Here is a 20,081-nt window from a genome sequence, read left to right as displayed (position 1 = left end):
ATTTTCCGGCAAGAACACAATATCTCTGACATCTTGATGACTCACCTAATTTTCCTAAACTTTTCCCAAACCCTCCTTTCTTCTTCTTCTGTTTTTCTGAGTCTTTTGTTTGTGTAAAATGGCGGTGAGTTTTCTGAAGGAATTTCTTTGAAAAGTCCAAGCCAACTTAAATGTTCAACACTCTGCAAAGAGACAAAGATGATCACAGAGCGTATCATTCTGAAAAATTTACTTAGCATTGTTGGAAAGCTTACCTTTTAAGGTAGAATATGCCTCGGGGACAGATATTTAGACTCTCAAATTTTTAATATTTTTTTCTGATTTACCACTTGTGGGGGCTCATTTAAATGCTCTTGCAGTAAAAAAATTTTTGTTTCATTTTTCGAAAATTGAAAATTTTATTTTTCCCCATACAGTTAACACACGGATGGTGATCATTTTGAATTTCAAATATCAGTAAATATTAGGTAATTTGTTTCTCTAGTACCAAAATTTGCACGGTGACCCCTGATATTTATTCTTGACTTGATAAGAGTATGGTTGAAAGTGTCATTTAGGAAAGTTTGAGCAAAAGTTTACATCTTTCATTTTCGAGGCACATACTACCTTAAAGAAGAAAAATATCACAGGCAATTTATATCAGTTTGTTTTTTTATAATATACAGGAATTTCATAATTCTTCGTAAAAAGTGCAAAATTTTCAGCCAATGATATTTTTCCACTGATTAAGTCATTATCATTTAATTTGCATATTCAAACTGTTCATTAATACAGTTTGCATAAATGAATACATTTATTTATGATCTCTAACATTAAATATTTCTACTGACTGATATATGCCACGTCAAACACTGTATTTTTCAACATAGGACACACACATTACATAGTTAATGAGATATATGGCACAAGAAATTTTAACATCAAAGGGTTTAAGTGCCACTACACTTAGCAGGACTTTAATAGCTAACATCTCCTACATTCAGTTAGCTGTCAAATCCAAAATGTGTGCTGTTTATATGGTATATGTATATTTATGATTGAGATTGTGCTCTGAATACAAATGAGATAAAACACTGAATATAATTTTTGTCATCTGAATCAAATGATAGCTACAGAAAATGTTTGCTCTTTTAACTATTTGTAGAAATAATTAACAAACTATCAAAAAAAATTGTTCATACAACTGAGACCTACCTCTAATTTTTCCCTGAATTGTTCAACTTTATTCCTAAGTTCATAGACTATCGATGGTGTCTCTCCGCCTTCTGTGACAACTTTCCTTTCCATGTTTTGTAACCTGCAAAGATTTACAACATAAATTCCAATGAGCAAATTTATCCCCTCACAATGACTTCACCCCTTTCTAAGATAGACTGTGCCACAGGGACTGCTTTCCGTACTCTGGAAATTTTTCCAATATTTTTCTGCCAGCTGCTTGTGTTCACTCATTTTGAAGCCTGTGAAGTGTAGATATACTTCTTACAATCTCGTTTTCTGTTTGCCTTCTGAAATACACTGAATTGGCATTTTTCAACCAATATTGTCAAAATCTACCAGAGTAGAATATGAACTTTAAAGGTATGTAGTCACCTGTAATCTAAATATGCCAATATATGGTCAAAGGGGCGTTCCTTGGTATTCAAAATGCCAATGTGAGGGTGGTGTTTTTAAAAAGCGGCCACCCGCTTAAAATCTGTGATTGGTTAGATTTTCTCTTTCCATGGTAACTGTGGCAAAACTGGAACAGGTGACAGTATACCTTTAATGTAAATGTCTCTACATTGTGAAATTCAAAGTTGCATTTTCCTGTTTTTTTCACCAGTTTATTTTGTGCCAATGTACCGGTATGGTAAATTTCTCCCACTGGCCAACTGTTACAAGACGATTACTCTGGTAGAAAACCACACAGATGTAAATGATGCATATTTACATGCCATCCAATCAGAGATATATTGGTCATCGCAAATGGAAACTACTACCACATGGAAACTGATCAACATCAACTCGGGTTCAGTAGAATGGTTGAACAGAATGGCTGTGAACAACTTTATAGAAATATACCTTCACACACATACAGGTTGCATTGACAAGTAGAACATTCAACATTGTGACGTGATTTTGGGAGCAAACCTTAAGAAAGTGTATTTTATAGACGGAAAGAAAAAGCTGAGAAAACAGATCATATGTTATAGGTATCAAATGGAGCTCAAATAATATCAAATAACAGGGTCTTTGTCACTTTAGAGATTTAAAAATATAAGCTCTTTTTGGTATTTATATATAAAACCAAATATGAGCTAAAAATATGAGGATTAAACCTCCTTACCTTCTTTCCATTCCAGCAAGATCGAACCCTAATTGTGTGGCTGAAGAATCTGTAAAGATAGTACCTCTATTTTACTCACAATAATGAAAGGATAAATTATTCCAAAAGAAGGATGCCTGTGAAATATCAATCTGCTTGATTGAGAACTTGAAAATTCATGAAAGTAAAAAGTAATCAAATATTATGAACAATAGTTCTCCCAGATTTGATTGCAACGGAAGTTGAGAACAGATTGCATCAAAATTTTTCACACATCAGTAATGAATTTTTAGAAAACATCAAAAGAAGTCGTAGAAGGTTTCTGAGCAATTTTCCTCAGTATCCGTTGTTTATTAAATTGTCAGGTAACAAGCGCAATCATGAGATGAAAAGAAAAGATTTACCAATAAGCAAGAAGTAAAAAGACAACATTATTCTGGTTGAGAAATCTGCACAAATGATTATCTATAAAAAAGTGAACTCTATTATCTACAATAGAGAATTGGCCATGAAAACTGGTTATGATTGCATAAACTTCGTTTTCCAGGAGCTCTTGAACAGCGCCACCTACAGTTCAAATGAAGAAATGTACTCCTCTGTGAGTTCATAAATCTTTGTCCTCAAGGGGTTTAGGATTTGGAGCAGACAAACGTGTTATATACACACCACTGGGAAAAAGAAAAGACTATTTGGAAGCCTAACGGGCTATAGAATCATTATTTATACTCTACCAGCTGTGAAAAAGGCCATTAGAACATTCACAAAATGCAAATTGAATGAGATTACGATGCAAGAGATTGATGGACGGGCCTCTCGTTTTTGACCTTTTGTGGACAGGAATTGCATGACAACGAGCTGTGCACTGTCTAAACTGCCAGGATTTTTCTGTGGGCACCAAACCACAAATATGTATCACTTTTGGAATTTATCCACTGCCAAATTTGACACAAAATTTTACTGAAAAATCTGCTTAGGATTCAGATTTTCAATATTGTAATCAGTTGAAAAAATGTGAAAACAAGTGGTGTAAGACATGGGCACAGAAAGTGCACATTGAAAGGTGAATTTTGTGATACGTGACAAAACCTGGAATGAAATACTGGAATGGAATGATTTAAATTGGATTTTCCAGTTTGGACTTCCTGATTTGGAACGACTCAAAAATGGCATTTCCAATTTAGAATTGTACCATTTAAGTATTCCAAAGCCAGCCAAATGCTAAATTTGCTCGACTTCTGCTATGTTAAACACACCATAGTGCAGGCTCATTAAATAGAAGTCTTATGAGAAAAGAAAATATTACTGTAGCGTACATTCAAATCAAGGTAATACGGTTCACACAAAACTGTGCATTTTGTATCCCAGTAGAAACACTGAAACAACACATGCCATATCCACAAGTGTAAGTGTTTTCTGTTGATGACGGTTTCATGTTTTCATATTTTTTAACTCTTGCTTTGACATATGGGAAAACGTCATTGTCACACTATAGTGTAAAAATGTTCTTTTCCCTGACTAGTTAAGGTAGTATGCGCCTTGAAAGTGAAAGACTTAAAGCCTTTACTCAAAATTTCCCCAAGGAGTACTTCAACCATTTTCATTCAAAATCAAGAATAAAAATCAGGGGGTCACCGTGCAAATTTTGGTACTAGAGAAACAATTTTACCGATATTTGAAATTCAAAATGGCCACCATCCCTGTGTTAACTCTATGGAGAAAACTAAAATTTTTGATTTTTGAAAAACCAAGCTGGTAAAAAGTTTTCTTACACCAAGAGATTTAAAATGAACCCCCACAAGTGGTAGATCAGAAAAGAATTGTAAAAGTTTGAGAGTTGAAATATTTGTCCCCGAGGCGCATTCTACCTTAAAGAAAAATGTGGTAGTCTAAAATTTAGACAATACTGATACAATGACTCATTCTATATCTTGGCTAAGCTGTGAACTACCCTACCAGAATATCTCATGCTAAATTGATGCTAAGCAACCTTTCTACGCATCCAGGCTGGTAAATTGTCTTATCTATTCGCTATCACATGATACACTTTTCAAATATATTACACCTTTGTTATCCACAAGGTTGACCTTGCATGGAGCAAATTGCTCTTTTGTAACTGTTTTGTGATATCAAGTATACACGGAATACTTGCATAAAGTCTCTCAGTGTAAAAAGTGAAATCTATGCATAACTTTAAAAGTGTCAGGCACTACCCCTTTCATGAATGCAAAGATATGATTTTGTTTGTGATCTCTAACAAGACGAACTATTCCATTCAAACTTAGTTTCCTTTGACAAATAAGCATTACCACAATGTAACTGAAAGCCGTTTAATTATTCACATCTATATATGAAAGGCACCACCAATAAAGATCTGATTACAAGAGCGTGCGTAAGGTGCAATTTTTTATGTATTTTATATGGTGTATATTCAATAATTCATTCAGCCATGAATGTTGAGAGTTATGCACTGAACTTGATTTTACTGCAGAGCCCTGAACTGAACATTGAATCTTGTCTGGCTTCAAGCATCTGGTGGAGGCTTATGTGTACAGTTGACCAGTATTTCAGTATGTTTCAAGTGAAAAACTTATCATATCAAACAAAATTCATGAAAAAAATGCTCAGAAAAGAGCAACTTTGTCCCTTTCATTCGGCCTTCACACAATTGCCCTCCTTCTCCATCATGTACCGGTACTGTACCCTATAGACTTTAAACCTTTTCTATCTGTTGTGTTCCCCAGACTTTACACCCATTACGCCCATTTTATCCTCACGTTAGACTTTAATCCCAGTTCTCTATTCCCTGTGTGGTATACGTTCAGTTACTCACACGCCCATTTCTCAGTCACATCTGGTTCCTGGTAACAAGCTTCGCAATTTACACTAAACCACGCGAGAAAACGACAAGAAAGATCATGGTTCAAACCTTAATGACTCAAAAAACTGTGAACAAGGTACATTAATATTTACAAAAGCTTAATTGGATCGGGGACTACTGTTTTGTTAGGGTTGATGGATGGTCGTTGATGCTCATAACGGATTATGCAGGATAGACAGGGACAGAAATGTTTGCACATTTTTGTTTTCGACGTGAGTTGTCATCACTGTGTTGGCACAGAAACTGGGTTGGTGTTAAAAATTGTTCACCCTGTGGGTTTTTATCCATCGATGGTCACAACCTTCTTGTCCTCTTAAACACTGGGGATTAAGACTAAATGATGTTCCAAAACATTTGCTGTGTGTTTTATATAAAAAGACATCATATTTGTAAGTTTGCTGTCATAGTGCGTACTTTTTCTGGTACAGACAGCTCATGGGGTTTTCAAAGTAGTCTAGTGTAGCCTTTCCAAAGAACTAGCTTTGTCAACTACAGCGGGGAAAAATATATACAGCACCAATGGGTGTTTATCATGTAATCTTTTTAAAGTATATTCTCAAGATTTTTATTACAGTGCTTGCCTTCCGGACAACACATGTGGCACCAGTTCATCCACTATTAAGTCCGAGTCACCGTGGCAACCTGACATTTTCAAGCACTTGTTCAGATTGATAAAGCACATTCAAGTTTTGCTGGAAGAGGAATTACAATGAAAGCAAAAATCATCCGCCCATGGCCCATCTGGATTTTACGATCATAGTTTGTACTAGTCTAAGACCTCTCCTCATTTACAGTGTATGCTACGCTCCAAATGAAACATATAATGAAGGAAATGAAGGCAACTTCACAAATTGGTTCTACCTTTCTTAGTGATACGATATAGTGCATGGATTAATGCAGTTTTCTAATATCGGGAAACACGGCGATACACCAGTGAATCGATGGTGTTTTGACCTCGGTCATGTGACCGGGGTAAGCTTTCGGTGGGAGCATATGGTACACAGTAACTGAGGACAGGTCCAAGACTATATTTGTACGAAGATGACAATCATACTGAATGCGAGATACAGAGAGAAGATGGCATAGTATCCAACCTGGTGGTACTCTGCTTGGATTACAGCTAACATAATAATAATAATAATAATAATAATAATAATAATATTTTATTGCTTGCTTGTAAACATAGGATTTATATCACATTTGTGGCAATAAAAGTGTGATACAAAAATAAGTTCGAACTTCTCTCCAATAAAGTAATACAGTATAATAACAGTAGCTAATAATAAATATAACTAGGTATTTCTTCGTTGATATAAAATAAAAATATAATCTACAAGTTTTTCATTAAAAGATAACTCTTGCTTTGTTAGTAGAGAAATAAGCTGATTTTCAGTTGTATCATTTGGGAAATTAATTTTACTGAAAAAGTTCTTTCTGTGGACTTTCTATTTCTGACAGACTAATAAAAAGTGTGTTTCATCTTCAATACTGTTGGTGTTACATTGATTGCAGTATCTTTCAGTACTTGAGGTTTTTGGAACAGTGTGTCTCCCTTTTTCAATTGCTAGATCATGATTGCTTATGCGAAGTTTGGTGAGTAATTTTCTTTTCTCACCTTGTAACTGTGTTAAGTAGGGTTCTAATCTAAAATGATTTTTATTTTGGTATACATTCTTAATTTACTATTTTCATCAGTGATCAAATTTTTCCAAAAGACCTCATAATTGTTTGTCAAAGTTGTTTTCATTAATCTAGCTATAACTTTTTGGTGTTTAACTGACACAATGCAAGAACCTGTCCAGCCATATTACATCAATCAAGCTTTGCATCACATGTGGGAATATGAGATCACCAATTCCTGAATGAGCTCTTAATAACACAGCAAACTTGGAATTGCTTCAGATATCATACTCAAATTATTTCCATATCATTTTTATAGCTGCATATATTCACTAAGAAGATGTTTCAGTATTTTACTTACATTATTAACAGACTAACTGAGATTAAATCATGAATTGCCATTCAAAGTGTCTTCCAATGCATATACATTCCTTCATATCACTAAGTTGGATCTCAAATATAGATGTAAGTGCTGTTCTTCGTAATTAAAGAGACAACATTTATGGTAACGCTTTCACCACAATGGTTTGGCCCAGACCCCTTGTTATCCATGGTGACTATGGACCTGTCTACTGCCAATTAGGGTGAACAGCTTGAACTATTTTTAATTGGACTTTGGAGAGGTAAAATGACCAAATGTGAGCGAGACATATTGCACAGTTCAGGATGTGTACTGGCTGAAAAACTCATTTCTATAGAAAGGTCTGCATGAATACGGATAAAAGGAACTTATGACAGTGCTGGATGTAGATTATGTAGACTGTATGGGTATTTTATTGGAATAAATATCGGAATATGATGTACATACACCTCTACCAAATTTGTATCCAGTACTCTTATGAAACAGAAATTTAGAACTATGACAACCCATGTGGGATTGATGCAGAGGGTTGTACTGGTTGTCACAAAGATAAGTTTGGAAATGGAGGATTTAAATTCAACTCATGTCCTGACTCCTGTGAGCAGGAGTCTATTCCTTGTAAGATGTGAGGACTGCAGTGGCGGATATTCATTTGTAACCCTTTTGCCACCATGGTTGGCTGGCCCAAACCCGTAGCTAGGGACCTGTTTACTGGGGAATCGGGGCGACAGGGTTGAAGCATTATGCCAGATGTGTTTTTCACCCATTTGCTTATCTCTCTTCATGCAGATGTTCAAGAGTACACACAATACCTATGCACCAGATACCATTCAACAACAATCAATTAACATTTCAGTATTGATTATTTATTACAGATCTTCATCTCTCCTTAAAATACCTCAACAATTATCCCTTTTGACGTGGCACTTTGCTCCGTAGTCCAATACAATAGTCCAATGTCGGCCCATATTGTTAATATTTGTGGGTCAGCCTGCGTTGTGGAAGATAGGGAAAATTCGTAACATCTTAGATCAGAGCACTATGGAGAAACTTGTTCACGCTTTCATCACGTCTTGTTTAGATTATTGTAACAGTTTGCTTTTTGGCCTGCCAGCTTATGAAATTCAAAAGCTGCAAACGATTCAGAACTCTGCAGCTTGTTTAGTTACTAGAACAAGAAAAACCGATCATATCACACCTTGTCTTTACAGATTACATTGGCTTGCAGTTAAGCAAAGGATAGAATTCAAAAATCTTAGCATCACTTTTAAGATTCTAAATGGTCACTTTCCAAAGTTTTAGGTGAATTGCTTACAGTCCGTGACACTCAGTGTACACTTCGCTCTCACTCCAGTGTTGTAAATTTATATCAGCCAATAGGAAACACAGTGTATTACGGTGATAGGGCTTTCTCAATTTTTGCACCCCGCTTATGGAATTCTCTGCCATTACATATTCGAGCGGTTCAGTCATTGGATGTTTTTAAAAGTAAACTGAAAACTCACCTTTTCACGTCTTTTTATTCGTAATTTTTGTAGTTTTTATGATGAGTTTTTATAACATGTTGCTAATTTTAACTTGCTTTTTTACTGTCAGTTTAAAACAATTTTATGTTTCATCCTTCTATTTGTTGATTTTAAGTGTAAAGCGCATTGAGATTATTTTTAATGTAATGCGCTATATAAGAAATAAAGATTAAGATTAAGATTACAAAATTAGAGTTTAAATATAGGTGTTAGATGACAAGATGAGCCATAGGGTACAGGGATCAGCTATATATAGAATGAGATGGCATAGAACCAAAATTCAGGGATACAGAGACCTTCCCCTTCCTCCACCTTTCCCAGTACATTTTGATACCATCTTCCTATTTCTATCGTCATGGCCAAACTGTGGTAATCTTCTATGATGGGATTGGACAGCAATGAACAGCTAAACGTTCTACTAAAACCAAAGTACAATTTCACTGAACTCCCTGACACAATATCTAGTACACACACATTGTATCCATAATTATCTGAAACAAACGACAGAAATAAGTCTCATAAAAAAAGATGCTGTCTTTATTATAAGTAATGACTTCTACAACAGGCACACTGGAACCAGAATATAAAAATTTCTAGAAAACATGACAACCAGTCTTACCAGTAGCTATAATTTGTATAATGAGATAGGATCACTCTCATGAGCCTTTGTTGCTTGTTGTTACATAAACACATTATGGGTTTCATGCACATTAAAACACTGTATCTACTAGGTCGAGTGAAATAGGCTGTATACATGTATCAATATGATTTCATTTCCCTTCTTTGAATGTATAATTTGGTTCTGTATTAAAGCTCAAATACCAACGTTTTTAAGTACTTTTCAAGTCACAGGATATCATTTAATTTTTTCTTGACTGGCCTCTACCACACACCCTTTTAGCACTACAAGCTGTGTTGTTGTTTTTGATATATCCACCTTGTACTGGCCTGTGGACAAAGCCAGCAGCAAATTCAAATTTTCACTGAGCTTTGAACAGCGCCCTCATCACTGTGCAACAGACCTAGCAGAGGCTGTTATTACAAAATGGTTTCCAAACATAGTAAACTTCAATGAACTTAATGAAGTACTTGGTGAATGAAAAACAGAGGGTTAGTCTATATTTTTGGTGAGCATCAAACTGTTGCAAAATTTTTACACATGAACTTTATACTGACTTTATACTGCCATATTTTAAGGTATCATGCATCAATTATTTTCCATAGTCAACGTTACCCACACATATCTTGATAGTGAAGAGTAGGCACGTAACAATAGGTACTACAATAGCGTGATATAATTTTAGCTTGAATTTAAGGTATTACACACCTAAAAATTGAAAGACCAGCACTTCTGCTCAAACTTTCTTCCTCAAGGGAACTTTCAACCATTCTCTTAAAGCGCAGTGGTCGTCGCGCTGCGCGTGCGTGATTTTTTTGTTGATAAACATAAATTTTTGTAAACATAAGTCTTCTCAACTTCAATAGGAGTGAGATGGGAACAGTCCCCCACTCTGTTAAGGCCTTTGTAAGACTCAACATCATGCAATAGTAAAATATTAAGATCGAAAACGAACTTCAGTGGTGTATTTCTATCTATAAACTCGTGTAGAGCTACGAACATCGGGACACTACACTCAGCACATGTCGCTGAGTTTACTGCACGCAGACACAGTGAACAAAAAGGTTTGATCGCGCGCGATCACGTTGGTTGTACACAATGCTATGTACAGTACAGTGAAAATACATAACTAAAATGATCAACGTTGCCTATATATGTAGACCAGCAACAAGCACAATGCCTAACACAAAAATTACACTCAAGACCATGATCGGCAAGCCAGAGCAGGACACGAGAGATGTTGTTGGGAGACGGTCACCGCGTTGACGTACACGGATATAGAGAATCCGGTCCCACAACGTACCGGCCCGCGACGACTTGGCCCACAACCAACTGTTGATCACCATGTCTTACTTCTCCTAGTATTACGTGGTAAGAATAGTAAAATGACAGGAAACAATAGACAAAACGAGCGGGTTTTCGCGGCATTTGGCAGGAAAATTGCACGGCTACACCGTGCATAGACGTATCGAGAGATCCTGTGCCCCGGTCCTGTGCACGGTCATGGCAGTGATCCAACCGCTAGCTGGTGTAGGCCTACCGGTGATGGGCAAACGTCGTTGTTGTACCTCCTGATTGCCGGGTAGGTCTGAATCCTTTTTCAAGTGAGATAACCCCACATAACAAGAAGACCTATGAAAGGTCCTTCGCTTGACTTGATACCTGTACTCGGAATTCTCGTTTGCACCCCAAACGGGGTAAACTTTGTAGTTGAGTTGGATTCTCCACAGCCGAGTGAAGCGCGCCATAGACCCGGTTTGACACGGACGTTCATACAGACCACGGAACGGAATGCTTCTTGCTGCAGCGGGCATTGCTCTGCGAGCTGTAGATTTCTGTAGTTTGGGTTGTTGTCTTTGTACTCCTGTCGGGCCTCTTGAAATGAAAGCTCTCGTCCTTGCTAGCGATGTCGAAAACTAGAGCTCGGTCGTTTATAGTCTGTTGGCGTATACATGCGTACATGCGTACGTCTCGCTCTATGGCTCGAGCGATAACAGTAGCCGAGCCCCATTCAACTGATTCAAGAAAATCATGAGCAAATGTGATCTCAATCCAGCGTGCAATTATTGTTCAATATTCAGCAGATATTTAACTTAGATTAATTGACCTTTTATCGCGTGTTACATTTGGTTAGTTGGTATACATGTGACAGATCAGCCGCCATTTTAACAAGCGGCAATATCGCAAACATTACAATCAACCCGTAACATGTGCGGCGTTCTTGGATTTGTTTACAACAGAGGGGGACCCCCTCAGGAGGATGCGCAGCGCGACGACCACTGCGCTTTAACAAAGCAAGAATTAAAATCAGAGGTTGCCGTGCCAAGTTTGCTACCAGGGAAACACAAAGTACCTAACATTTATCCAAATTTAAAATTAAAAATGGCTGCCATCCCTGTATTAACTCTACAACCAAAAACAAAATCTTTGATTTTCAAAAAACTGAGATGGTGAAAACTTTACTTCACTCAAAGAGCTTCACAATGCGCCCAACATATGGTACATAGGAAAAGAATGTAAAAATTTAAGAGCCTGAATATCGATCCCCGAGGCACATTCTACCCTACATCATGAAAATTATATGAAATGTTTAACCCTTTCACCAGCATGGTTTGTCCCAAATCCATTGTTTGCCATGGTAAAGTTGGACCTGTATACAGGGAACTGGGGGTGAAAGGGTTAAGGCACTAGGGCTTTAATGATTCTAAGTTGTTACAACCAATTTAAGTATGGGGCTTCTTGCCAAGCATTGAAAGACATATTTCCTGTTCAAAGTACATTTTATTTTTCCAGACAGGAGAATCTCAGTTATTTGGACTCTACAGAACAACTCAACAGTTTATTGGAAACGGTCCCATCAATGTTTGCTGATGTGAATATCATACATAAGGGTTACCAGAGCAAAGGTCTACCTACTCATGAAATGAATGAGCCCTGGTTTATATTTATGAGCATCAAAACAAACATTGCAGAAATCTAAAGATGACAAAAAAGGCTGAAAAAATAAAAACTGAAATTATTGAACCTCATTTCATTACCCAGAGTTCACAGTTTCAGGAGATTCTTAGCAGAACTGTATGGAAGATTGGAAAAGGTTACAAAGTTTTCAACTTCTGCTTCATTATTCAGAGTTTTCAATTTAGGGAGCATCTTAAAAGAACTGTACAGAAGATGGGAAAGATCATAACAAGTACAGTTCTAAATTAGTATCCAGAGTACTCAATTTTGGGAACAAGCCGCACTAATTACACACTATAATAAACTGTTATTGACACATGTATTTTGACTGGCAATATTTCTAGTGTGATAACAGGGTACTGCCTAGTGCCATTTCACAATTTGAATTTCAGTTCTGTTGATTTGTGTTGCAATCCCTTTTTTCTGTTCTATTCTCTGTAGGATGTTGAAGCACCTCTAAAATATTTACTTTCTTCACATGATTTGTAAGTTGGTAAAAGTACATTGAACTGTGGTAAATACTGTAATCTATGCTTGTTGTTGTGGCAACCAGAGAAGGCACTTGATGAAACACTTAGTCATAACGCCGTCATAAATTCCATCATAAATCAGGCAAGTTGATAGAAAGTATTACGGTATATTTTCCTGCACTGTCTGCAACATGGATTAATGAAAACAATTTACATTGCACTGCACACCCAGTCCACACTGGATTAACTTAGTTTTTCCTTCGTGCTTGGAATATGACGATAATGTAAGCTGTGATATCTTCTTACTTGAGGAGATAAAATTCAAACATGTTGTTGTGTTATCCAAAATTTGTCTAAACACAAAATTTTATGCTCCTGCAGGTGATGTTGAGGTTACAGTATATCTTTTAATTTATTTTAGTAAATACAGCATGCATGCTGGTGGAATTTTGAGATATTACCTGAATCTTCATGAATCAATAATCTGTACCATGCTTGCTATGATGGAATTAATAAACTTACCCGTAACTTCTTTATTATCAAACCGTTGTTTCCAACAGTTTCGGCAAATAATGCATACACACCTATGAATAACTTTGTTGCAAAAATTTTCTGTCCATATACGCACATTCTTAAGACATTCAGAAACAAAGACATATACACACTGAGACACACACACACACACACACACACACACACACACACACACACACAAATCATACATGCATACAGTACATGACACAGGCATCCTGAAAAGTATGCACAAGAACTGGGATGCCCAAAATGTTGTCAACAAGTTCCACATCATACAAAGATTAATCCCTACTTTCTCATCTATAAAAAATGATACTTCCAAAGCCCATAAAGCAGTCTTAGAAATCCATCTTTGCAGACAGAATCCAACCCCATTATCCAAATGATCCCCTAATCCCAAAATAAATATAATTTTCAACAGCTGCAGAGATCAAAAAAAGCAATAAAAAATACTCTGTTTGATCAAAAGATGTAGCAATTGCCGCGATGGAGTTTAACGACACAAATGAGACTATTAACATGATTTATTGGTATCATTTTGTTCCGATTATGTTGTTAAAAGAGTGTTTGAACAATTGAAGCCACCGACGCACAAACATCCATAAAATGTTGATCCAATGAAGACTAGTATGCCCTTAACATGAATCACTCAGATGTTACAAAGGTCTGTGAAAGAAAATATAACAAATGATACAAAATAGTTGACACCATCTTTAAAAAGTTCTGTTTTATTAATGGCAATATACTGAATATTAAATATTATTCATTCATAATGTATTTCTTGAAAGATATCCATAGGCTCAAGGGAAATAGTTTTTGTCCACTTTCTAATAAAATTGGCGCCATCAATTTTTTCTAATCCATTTTTTAACATCCAACTTCAGGTACGTGCTGATTCATTATTAAGTGATTTTTTTTACAATGGGTATTAATTCTTTTAGTCTAAATATGATATCAAGAGAGAACTGAAAATACTACAGTGGAAGCTCATTGAATAGCATGCGTAGTGAGGAAAACCTTGTTTTGCATTTTCTGGTTTCTTTAACTTTACACTTTACCCTAGTTGAGAATACATGTAGTTCGGAGATCTTTATGACCTTTGAGCTATCCCTTCACAAATGCAGTCTATAATCTTGTCTTTTATCCTTTCGAATGCTCTAATTTTTCCCACCAAAATTTAAGAGAAACATTTTGCTACTTTTTATGAATTTTTCTGTAATTTTTTTGATATGGACCAAATGGATATCACATTTTATTAGCTCCAGTTTTTTATCAAAATTTTGGCAAAAATCTGAGGAAACTTGACAGGGCTATATTTTATAAAGACAACAAAAATTGACTTTGGGGCTCAAAGGGTTAATAGTGAACTGAGTGATTTGGATAGCAGACTTTGAGAAGTCTACTGGTGGACACCTAGGTCAGTCAAAAACCTGGTAGTGTTCCTTCATGTTGGAAATCGCTCTTTCTTTCCACAGTTTGAAATGCAGTGCAAGCAGACAATAGCTGAATTTCTGATCATACCTTGCCTAGTTTCATTGCAATTCTTTCCAATTTCCAATTTCACAAATGCTTATGATCAATCCATTTCAACCAAACTTAAAACCTAACATCACAAACAAAAGAAGACTATACGTGTTTTGATATTATACAAATTTCACAAATCAGATTTGAAAGTTAAGCAAAAATTATATCTTTCGAGTTTCAAGTTGTATGTGTGGGGTTGTAACTAAACAAGTGAGAGGGTCTTTTCCATCAGCTGGAGTTTTGGTGTCAGTGGTACACACAGCAAAGGTTTTTGAATGAGGCATAAACAGCCTATAGAATTATGGCACAAAGCTGTATTAGACGTCACTGATCAAGTAATCAGTTTATACCTGCTGTTACTAAGGAAGGTGACGGTCCCAATGGGATAACTCACTTGAAGCATGTACTTACAGTACACCACTCAGTTCTTATAACCAAAATGACAGTATCTATATAGTCGTTGTTCTGGGACTGAAATTATCATATCAAATATGTATATTTGGCTGGTTAGTCTGTTGTGTGTGTGTCTCAATAAAATTACTTGAATCACAGTCTTTCGACGTTTTACTAGCTGTTAAATACTGATGAAATCTACTAGTAATGGTTCATCAGCACTACCTATAAATCCTGTAGTTGGCATGTCTGTTACTTGAAGAATCTGCCAACCTAATACCCGAGGAAGTTATCACAACGTTTGCTGTGTTCACAGCGGTATGACAAACAGGCACACAATTATAGTGACAAAGGTACAGAGAAAGAGGTAGAAAATGGACAGAGTGGATATCCTTGAAGACCACAGCTTCACACTGGTTGTAAGTAGCTGAAATATCCTTTCACTAAAAACTTGTTCGTTTCATCACAAATTGAACAAATCTCAATGAGACCTGCATATGAACCAGTAATTGATTATATATGGTATAAAAGTTAAGTGATATAAATATTGAAATAATGAGCTAACAAGCATTGTGCCATGGATGACAACGAATAATTTACAAGTTACATTTTACATCATTGAAAAGATTGCAATTAATTTTTTCATTCCTGAGATTTGAATGCAAATGTACATATGCTACAAGATAATAATCATGATTGATAATGAACATGCTTTGTACACTGATATATGAGACAGATGTAGCTACAATAATACTTTTAAGAATTTAGGTAGCACCTTGGGGACAGATATTCAGACTGTCAAACTTTGTCAATTCTTTTCTGATCCACCACTTGTGGGAATTCATTTTAAAGCTCTTGGTGTAAAAACGTTTCACCGGTTTAGTTTTTCAAAAATTGTGTTTTTTCTGCATAGAGTTAAGACATGGATGGCAGCCATTTTGAATTTCAAGTATCGGGTAAATCTTGAGTAATTTGTTTCTTAGTACCAAAATTTGCACAGTGACCCCTGATTTTTATTCTTGATTTTGAAAAAGAGTGATCGAAATATTTCTTGAGGAAAGTTTGAGCAACAGTTTAAGTTTCTCATTTTCACGGTGAATACTACTTTAAATCAAACATTCAGCCGGATGTTTCACATGCATAAAGATTTTCAAGCTAATTATAATACAAAAGTTTGCTTTCTTTGTCAAAAGTGTTCACTATACTGTTAGAATTTGAATATGAAATGTAAAGAATGAAATAGTCTACAAAGAAAATGCTGTAAAATGAGAACTGGATTTTGGTTCTTATCAGTTGAAATTTTGAGCTTTCTTTCTCTGTATATGTATCCAGAATCATCTACCCTTTCTGGGTCTAATAAATTTTCTTGAAAGTGCATTGAAATACTGGGTATTTGGTACATTAAAGGTATACAGTCACCTGTAATCTAAATATGCCCATATATGGTCAAAGGGGCATTCCTTGGTATTCAAAATGCCCATGTGAGGGCGCTGTTTTTAAAAAGCGGCCACCCGCTGAAAATCTGTGATTGGTTAGATTTTCTCTTTCCATGGTAACTTTGACAAAATTGGAACAGGTGACAGTATAACATTAACACAGATTGTGGTTAATGTGGTTTACAGGTGACCACTAAATCCCTGTCTGGGCTTAAATTCAATTGTCAATGATAACAATGCACGCCTCAAATACACAGGCTGTATTTACAAGCTGAATACTAGGTTTTTCAATACTGTTAACTGAATACCATAAACCACAAAACTTTCTGAGGAGAAATCAAATCAGAGTGTTAAATTTTTGTCAAAACATAACCTTACTGAGGCTTTCACATTGATTGAGAAATTTTTGGATAAGATTTATCACTACAAATGCATTGTGATCATCACCAGTGAGAGAAATGAGAAATTTTGGTAGCATATATCATGATTGAACAACCGGGATGGACACAAGTTGCTAGCTTAGTATTACTAACTTGCATGACATTGTGACTGTACCTAACATCATTTTGCGCGATTCAACTTAAATATTGAATTAGGCATTTGGCTTTTTTCAAGCTTCAAGCCTTAATAGCCTTGTTCAGGACAACTTCATTGTGTTTGGAGGAAGGCCACAACAAAATAGACAGCAATTATGGTCAATGGCCTGGCTGCCACTCGTAAATAACCAGAATTCATCTTTTCAGCTGCTAGTGGTATGAATCAGAAAAATCCCCAAGCTGTGAAACTTGCTCTTCTGTGCTTGATTTCACCATTACAAGAGATCAACAGTCAGTCCTCATGAATATCATGGCTTCAAGGCACATATGCCAATTCACCACGTTTGCTAGGAGTAAATGGGGCTTAATTTTCAGGCAGTCCTTTTTATTGACAGTTTTTACCCAAAATAGCCTTGTTTTGGTCACTGAGTCTGAAGTCATCACATATTTGCGAGAAAAGAAAGGAAGGACGCGGCTCCCTGAATTATAATTGGTGAATTGTATGCAATTGTGTATAGGGTAAATGAAAAGAACCACTGCTTGAGAAAAAATTCATCCAAACAGATGCATTGATCCCTGATGTCGGATGGGGGACGTTGCTGGCATAACTGTTCGTGTTGTTGTGGCCCGCAACAATAGGTCACTGACCAGCCTTTTCTCGGCAGATTAATATCACCATAGCAACCTGTGTCCTCCACTGAAAAATGATGGCAGATCTTGTATTATGCACGTTAATCCCCACGTTGTCATGACGTACAAACAAAAAGCAAGACTTATGTGTATCTTCAATCTTTTACTTATGTCGGATCGCCAAAAGAAAAGGATATTTTTTTCAGTTTTTTTTTTCTTTCTCTAATTATTTTATATCAAAGCAGCAAAGCTACAAGGAAGGCTGCAAAGGAGAAAAGTGTTTTGGTCAATTTACCGTTATAAAGCCTTCAGTCACTATTGATTTTCTAAATATTGTGTGCCGGTGAAAGAAACACCCATTTTGCGAAGGCTGGGCATTGTCACTTGTCATTAACAGATTTGTACCTGAGTCAGCACACACCGCTATCCTCACAATTGAAATATTTCCATTGCTTAATGGACCAGGGGAGCTGTTGATGGATTAGTGCAAAATGCTCCTTATTTAAATTCTAAGAGATTTAATCCTATTCTATCTGAAATCATGTGGCTGTGTTGGTATCTAGGCAAACATTAAACTCTGGCAACCATTTTATTTATATGACAATACCCTGATAATATATAACTGGGGTTGTTGTTCATCGGTTGCATAAACACCATCTACTGTGCACAACCTGGTTACAGAAGGGACAGATTATGCTAAAATTTCTCTTGATGTTATTTAAATGCAGCCATACTAATAAATTTCCCTAGCAATAAAAAGCCAACCTTTTACCATGCATAAGGACTTGAGTTGTTTACCAAACCCAAGTTTTATATTCTTCAAGTCCGGCTACCCTTTCTTCTGTGTCTACTGACTATAGTTGGACTGATCCTCACAACTTCTACAAACTACAAATTTCCCTATCAAGCGTGCAATCAGAATTTGGAACTAATAGCAGAAATGCACATCCAATATCAGAGCTTCATACTACAACAGTCTCTTTTACTGAGCCTAACTACCTTGACTGGATTCAGACTTCTACTTGATGCAATTTTCAGGTTCAGAAAATTCTGAAAATTGCATTACCGTATCAATACTGTGTCACCACATCTGAACATCAGCTCGACCGATTTTTTATTAAGAAAACAGACAAATCATCTTTATGAGTACAACTAGCATACCGGTACATGATGTACGGAATTGGCTGATCCAGTTTGAATTAATGACGAGACTTTATTAAAGGTATAGCACTCATCCAAGGGAAAAGAAATCAAGATGTCTTCTTCACATACACAAATCTTATCATTCAAGGTCAACTAATGATTGCGCTGTCTGTTTCTTGTGAAATTTGATAATGTTTCAATACTGCACATCTTGGGCAATGCTGTCAATATTGTTACTGTAGTGTTATTTATCCCAAAATGATGACAGTGTCTTTTAATTTAAACTCTAACATTGATACGTCATTATCCGTAGGAAAATTTGCATTTCATTCTTTTACAACCTGTGGTTTACATTTATGACATATTAGTCCAACGAATGATTCTTCTACCTCTCTTTCATCACCATACAAACACATAGCATGATCTGCAGCCACATTGGATTGCGCAACAAAACGTACACTTAAACTTGTGACTTTCAGCAAACTTTCCGTCAATAGAACAGAAAGTGATCCATACATTTTTGAATAATGACCACAGAGAAACAAACACACACACCTAAAACATTAAAGTTTACTATAGATGAGCAGATCTTTTAGTAAGACAGGCAAAGTAACCTTTGAGAAACATGTGCATAGTATAGCTGCACATTGTGTAACAATAAAATGAACAAACAAACAAACACATAAAAACAAACAAACAAACAAAAATATGAAACAGAATCTGACATTAAAGGGCCACTAATGCTAATATTTGATGATTTTGTCACTATTTTGTTGTTCATGTCAACAACAGTTTCTTGTTCTACTCCCCAAGCATGTTGAGATACACAGTATTCACCTTGTCAACTCAGCCTTGTTTACACGCCATTGTTCTTGTTGACAAGTAAATTTAGGTCCAGACTACATTTCAAATGTAAATAAATAACAGTGAATTATCACTATAGCTGCTATGTTGACAAGCAAACAAGTGGGTGTTTCAATATTCTTTCAGGACGAGAATAAGAACTTGCTATTGACTTTAAAAAAAATAATAAAAAAATCAAAAGTTAGCATTTAACTGGCCCTTTAATGTTCAGTTTCTTGAGAGCTATAATTTAGAACATGTTCATGTTTCCTATAAATTTAACCTGAAATAGGAATTTGATGTCA

The 20,081-nt window shown here is 36.0% G+C and overlaps 1 protein-coding gene across 2 annotated transcripts in view; it reads right to left on the bottom strand.

Moving 5' to 3' along the window:
* LOC139137457 (high affinity cGMP-specific 3',5'-cyclic phosphodiesterase 9A-like) overlaps window positions 1-20,081 on the bottom strand; it is a 142,473-nt gene that overhangs the window by 14,377 nt on the left and 108,015 nt on the right. Inside the window, exons 3-5 of one of the 2 annotated variants that reach the window (XM_070705567.1) lie at window positions 2,327-2,375; window positions 1,195-1,297; window positions 46-182 (exon numbers count right to left, since the gene is read on the bottom strand). In XM_070705567.1, the coding sequence (XP_070561668.1) occupies window positions 46-182; window positions 1,195-1,297; window positions 2,327-2,375 (289 nt within the window). The remainder of the gene's footprint in view (window positions 1-45; window positions 183-1,194; window positions 1,298-2,326; window positions 2,376-20,081) is intronic. The other variant, XM_070705568.1, reaches the window with a different exon arrangement.

The sequence above is a fragment of the Ptychodera flava genome, chromosome 7, assembly GCF_041260155.1.
Source record: "Ptychodera flava strain L36383 chromosome 7, AS_Pfla_20210202, whole genome shotgun sequence".
NCBI classification, from domain to species: Eukaryota; Metazoa; Hemichordata; class Enteropneusta; family Ptychoderidae; genus Ptychodera; species Ptychodera flava.
The sequence above is the reverse complement of the archived record's forward strand: the minus strand, read 5'-3'. Positions and strand labels throughout refer to the sequence as shown.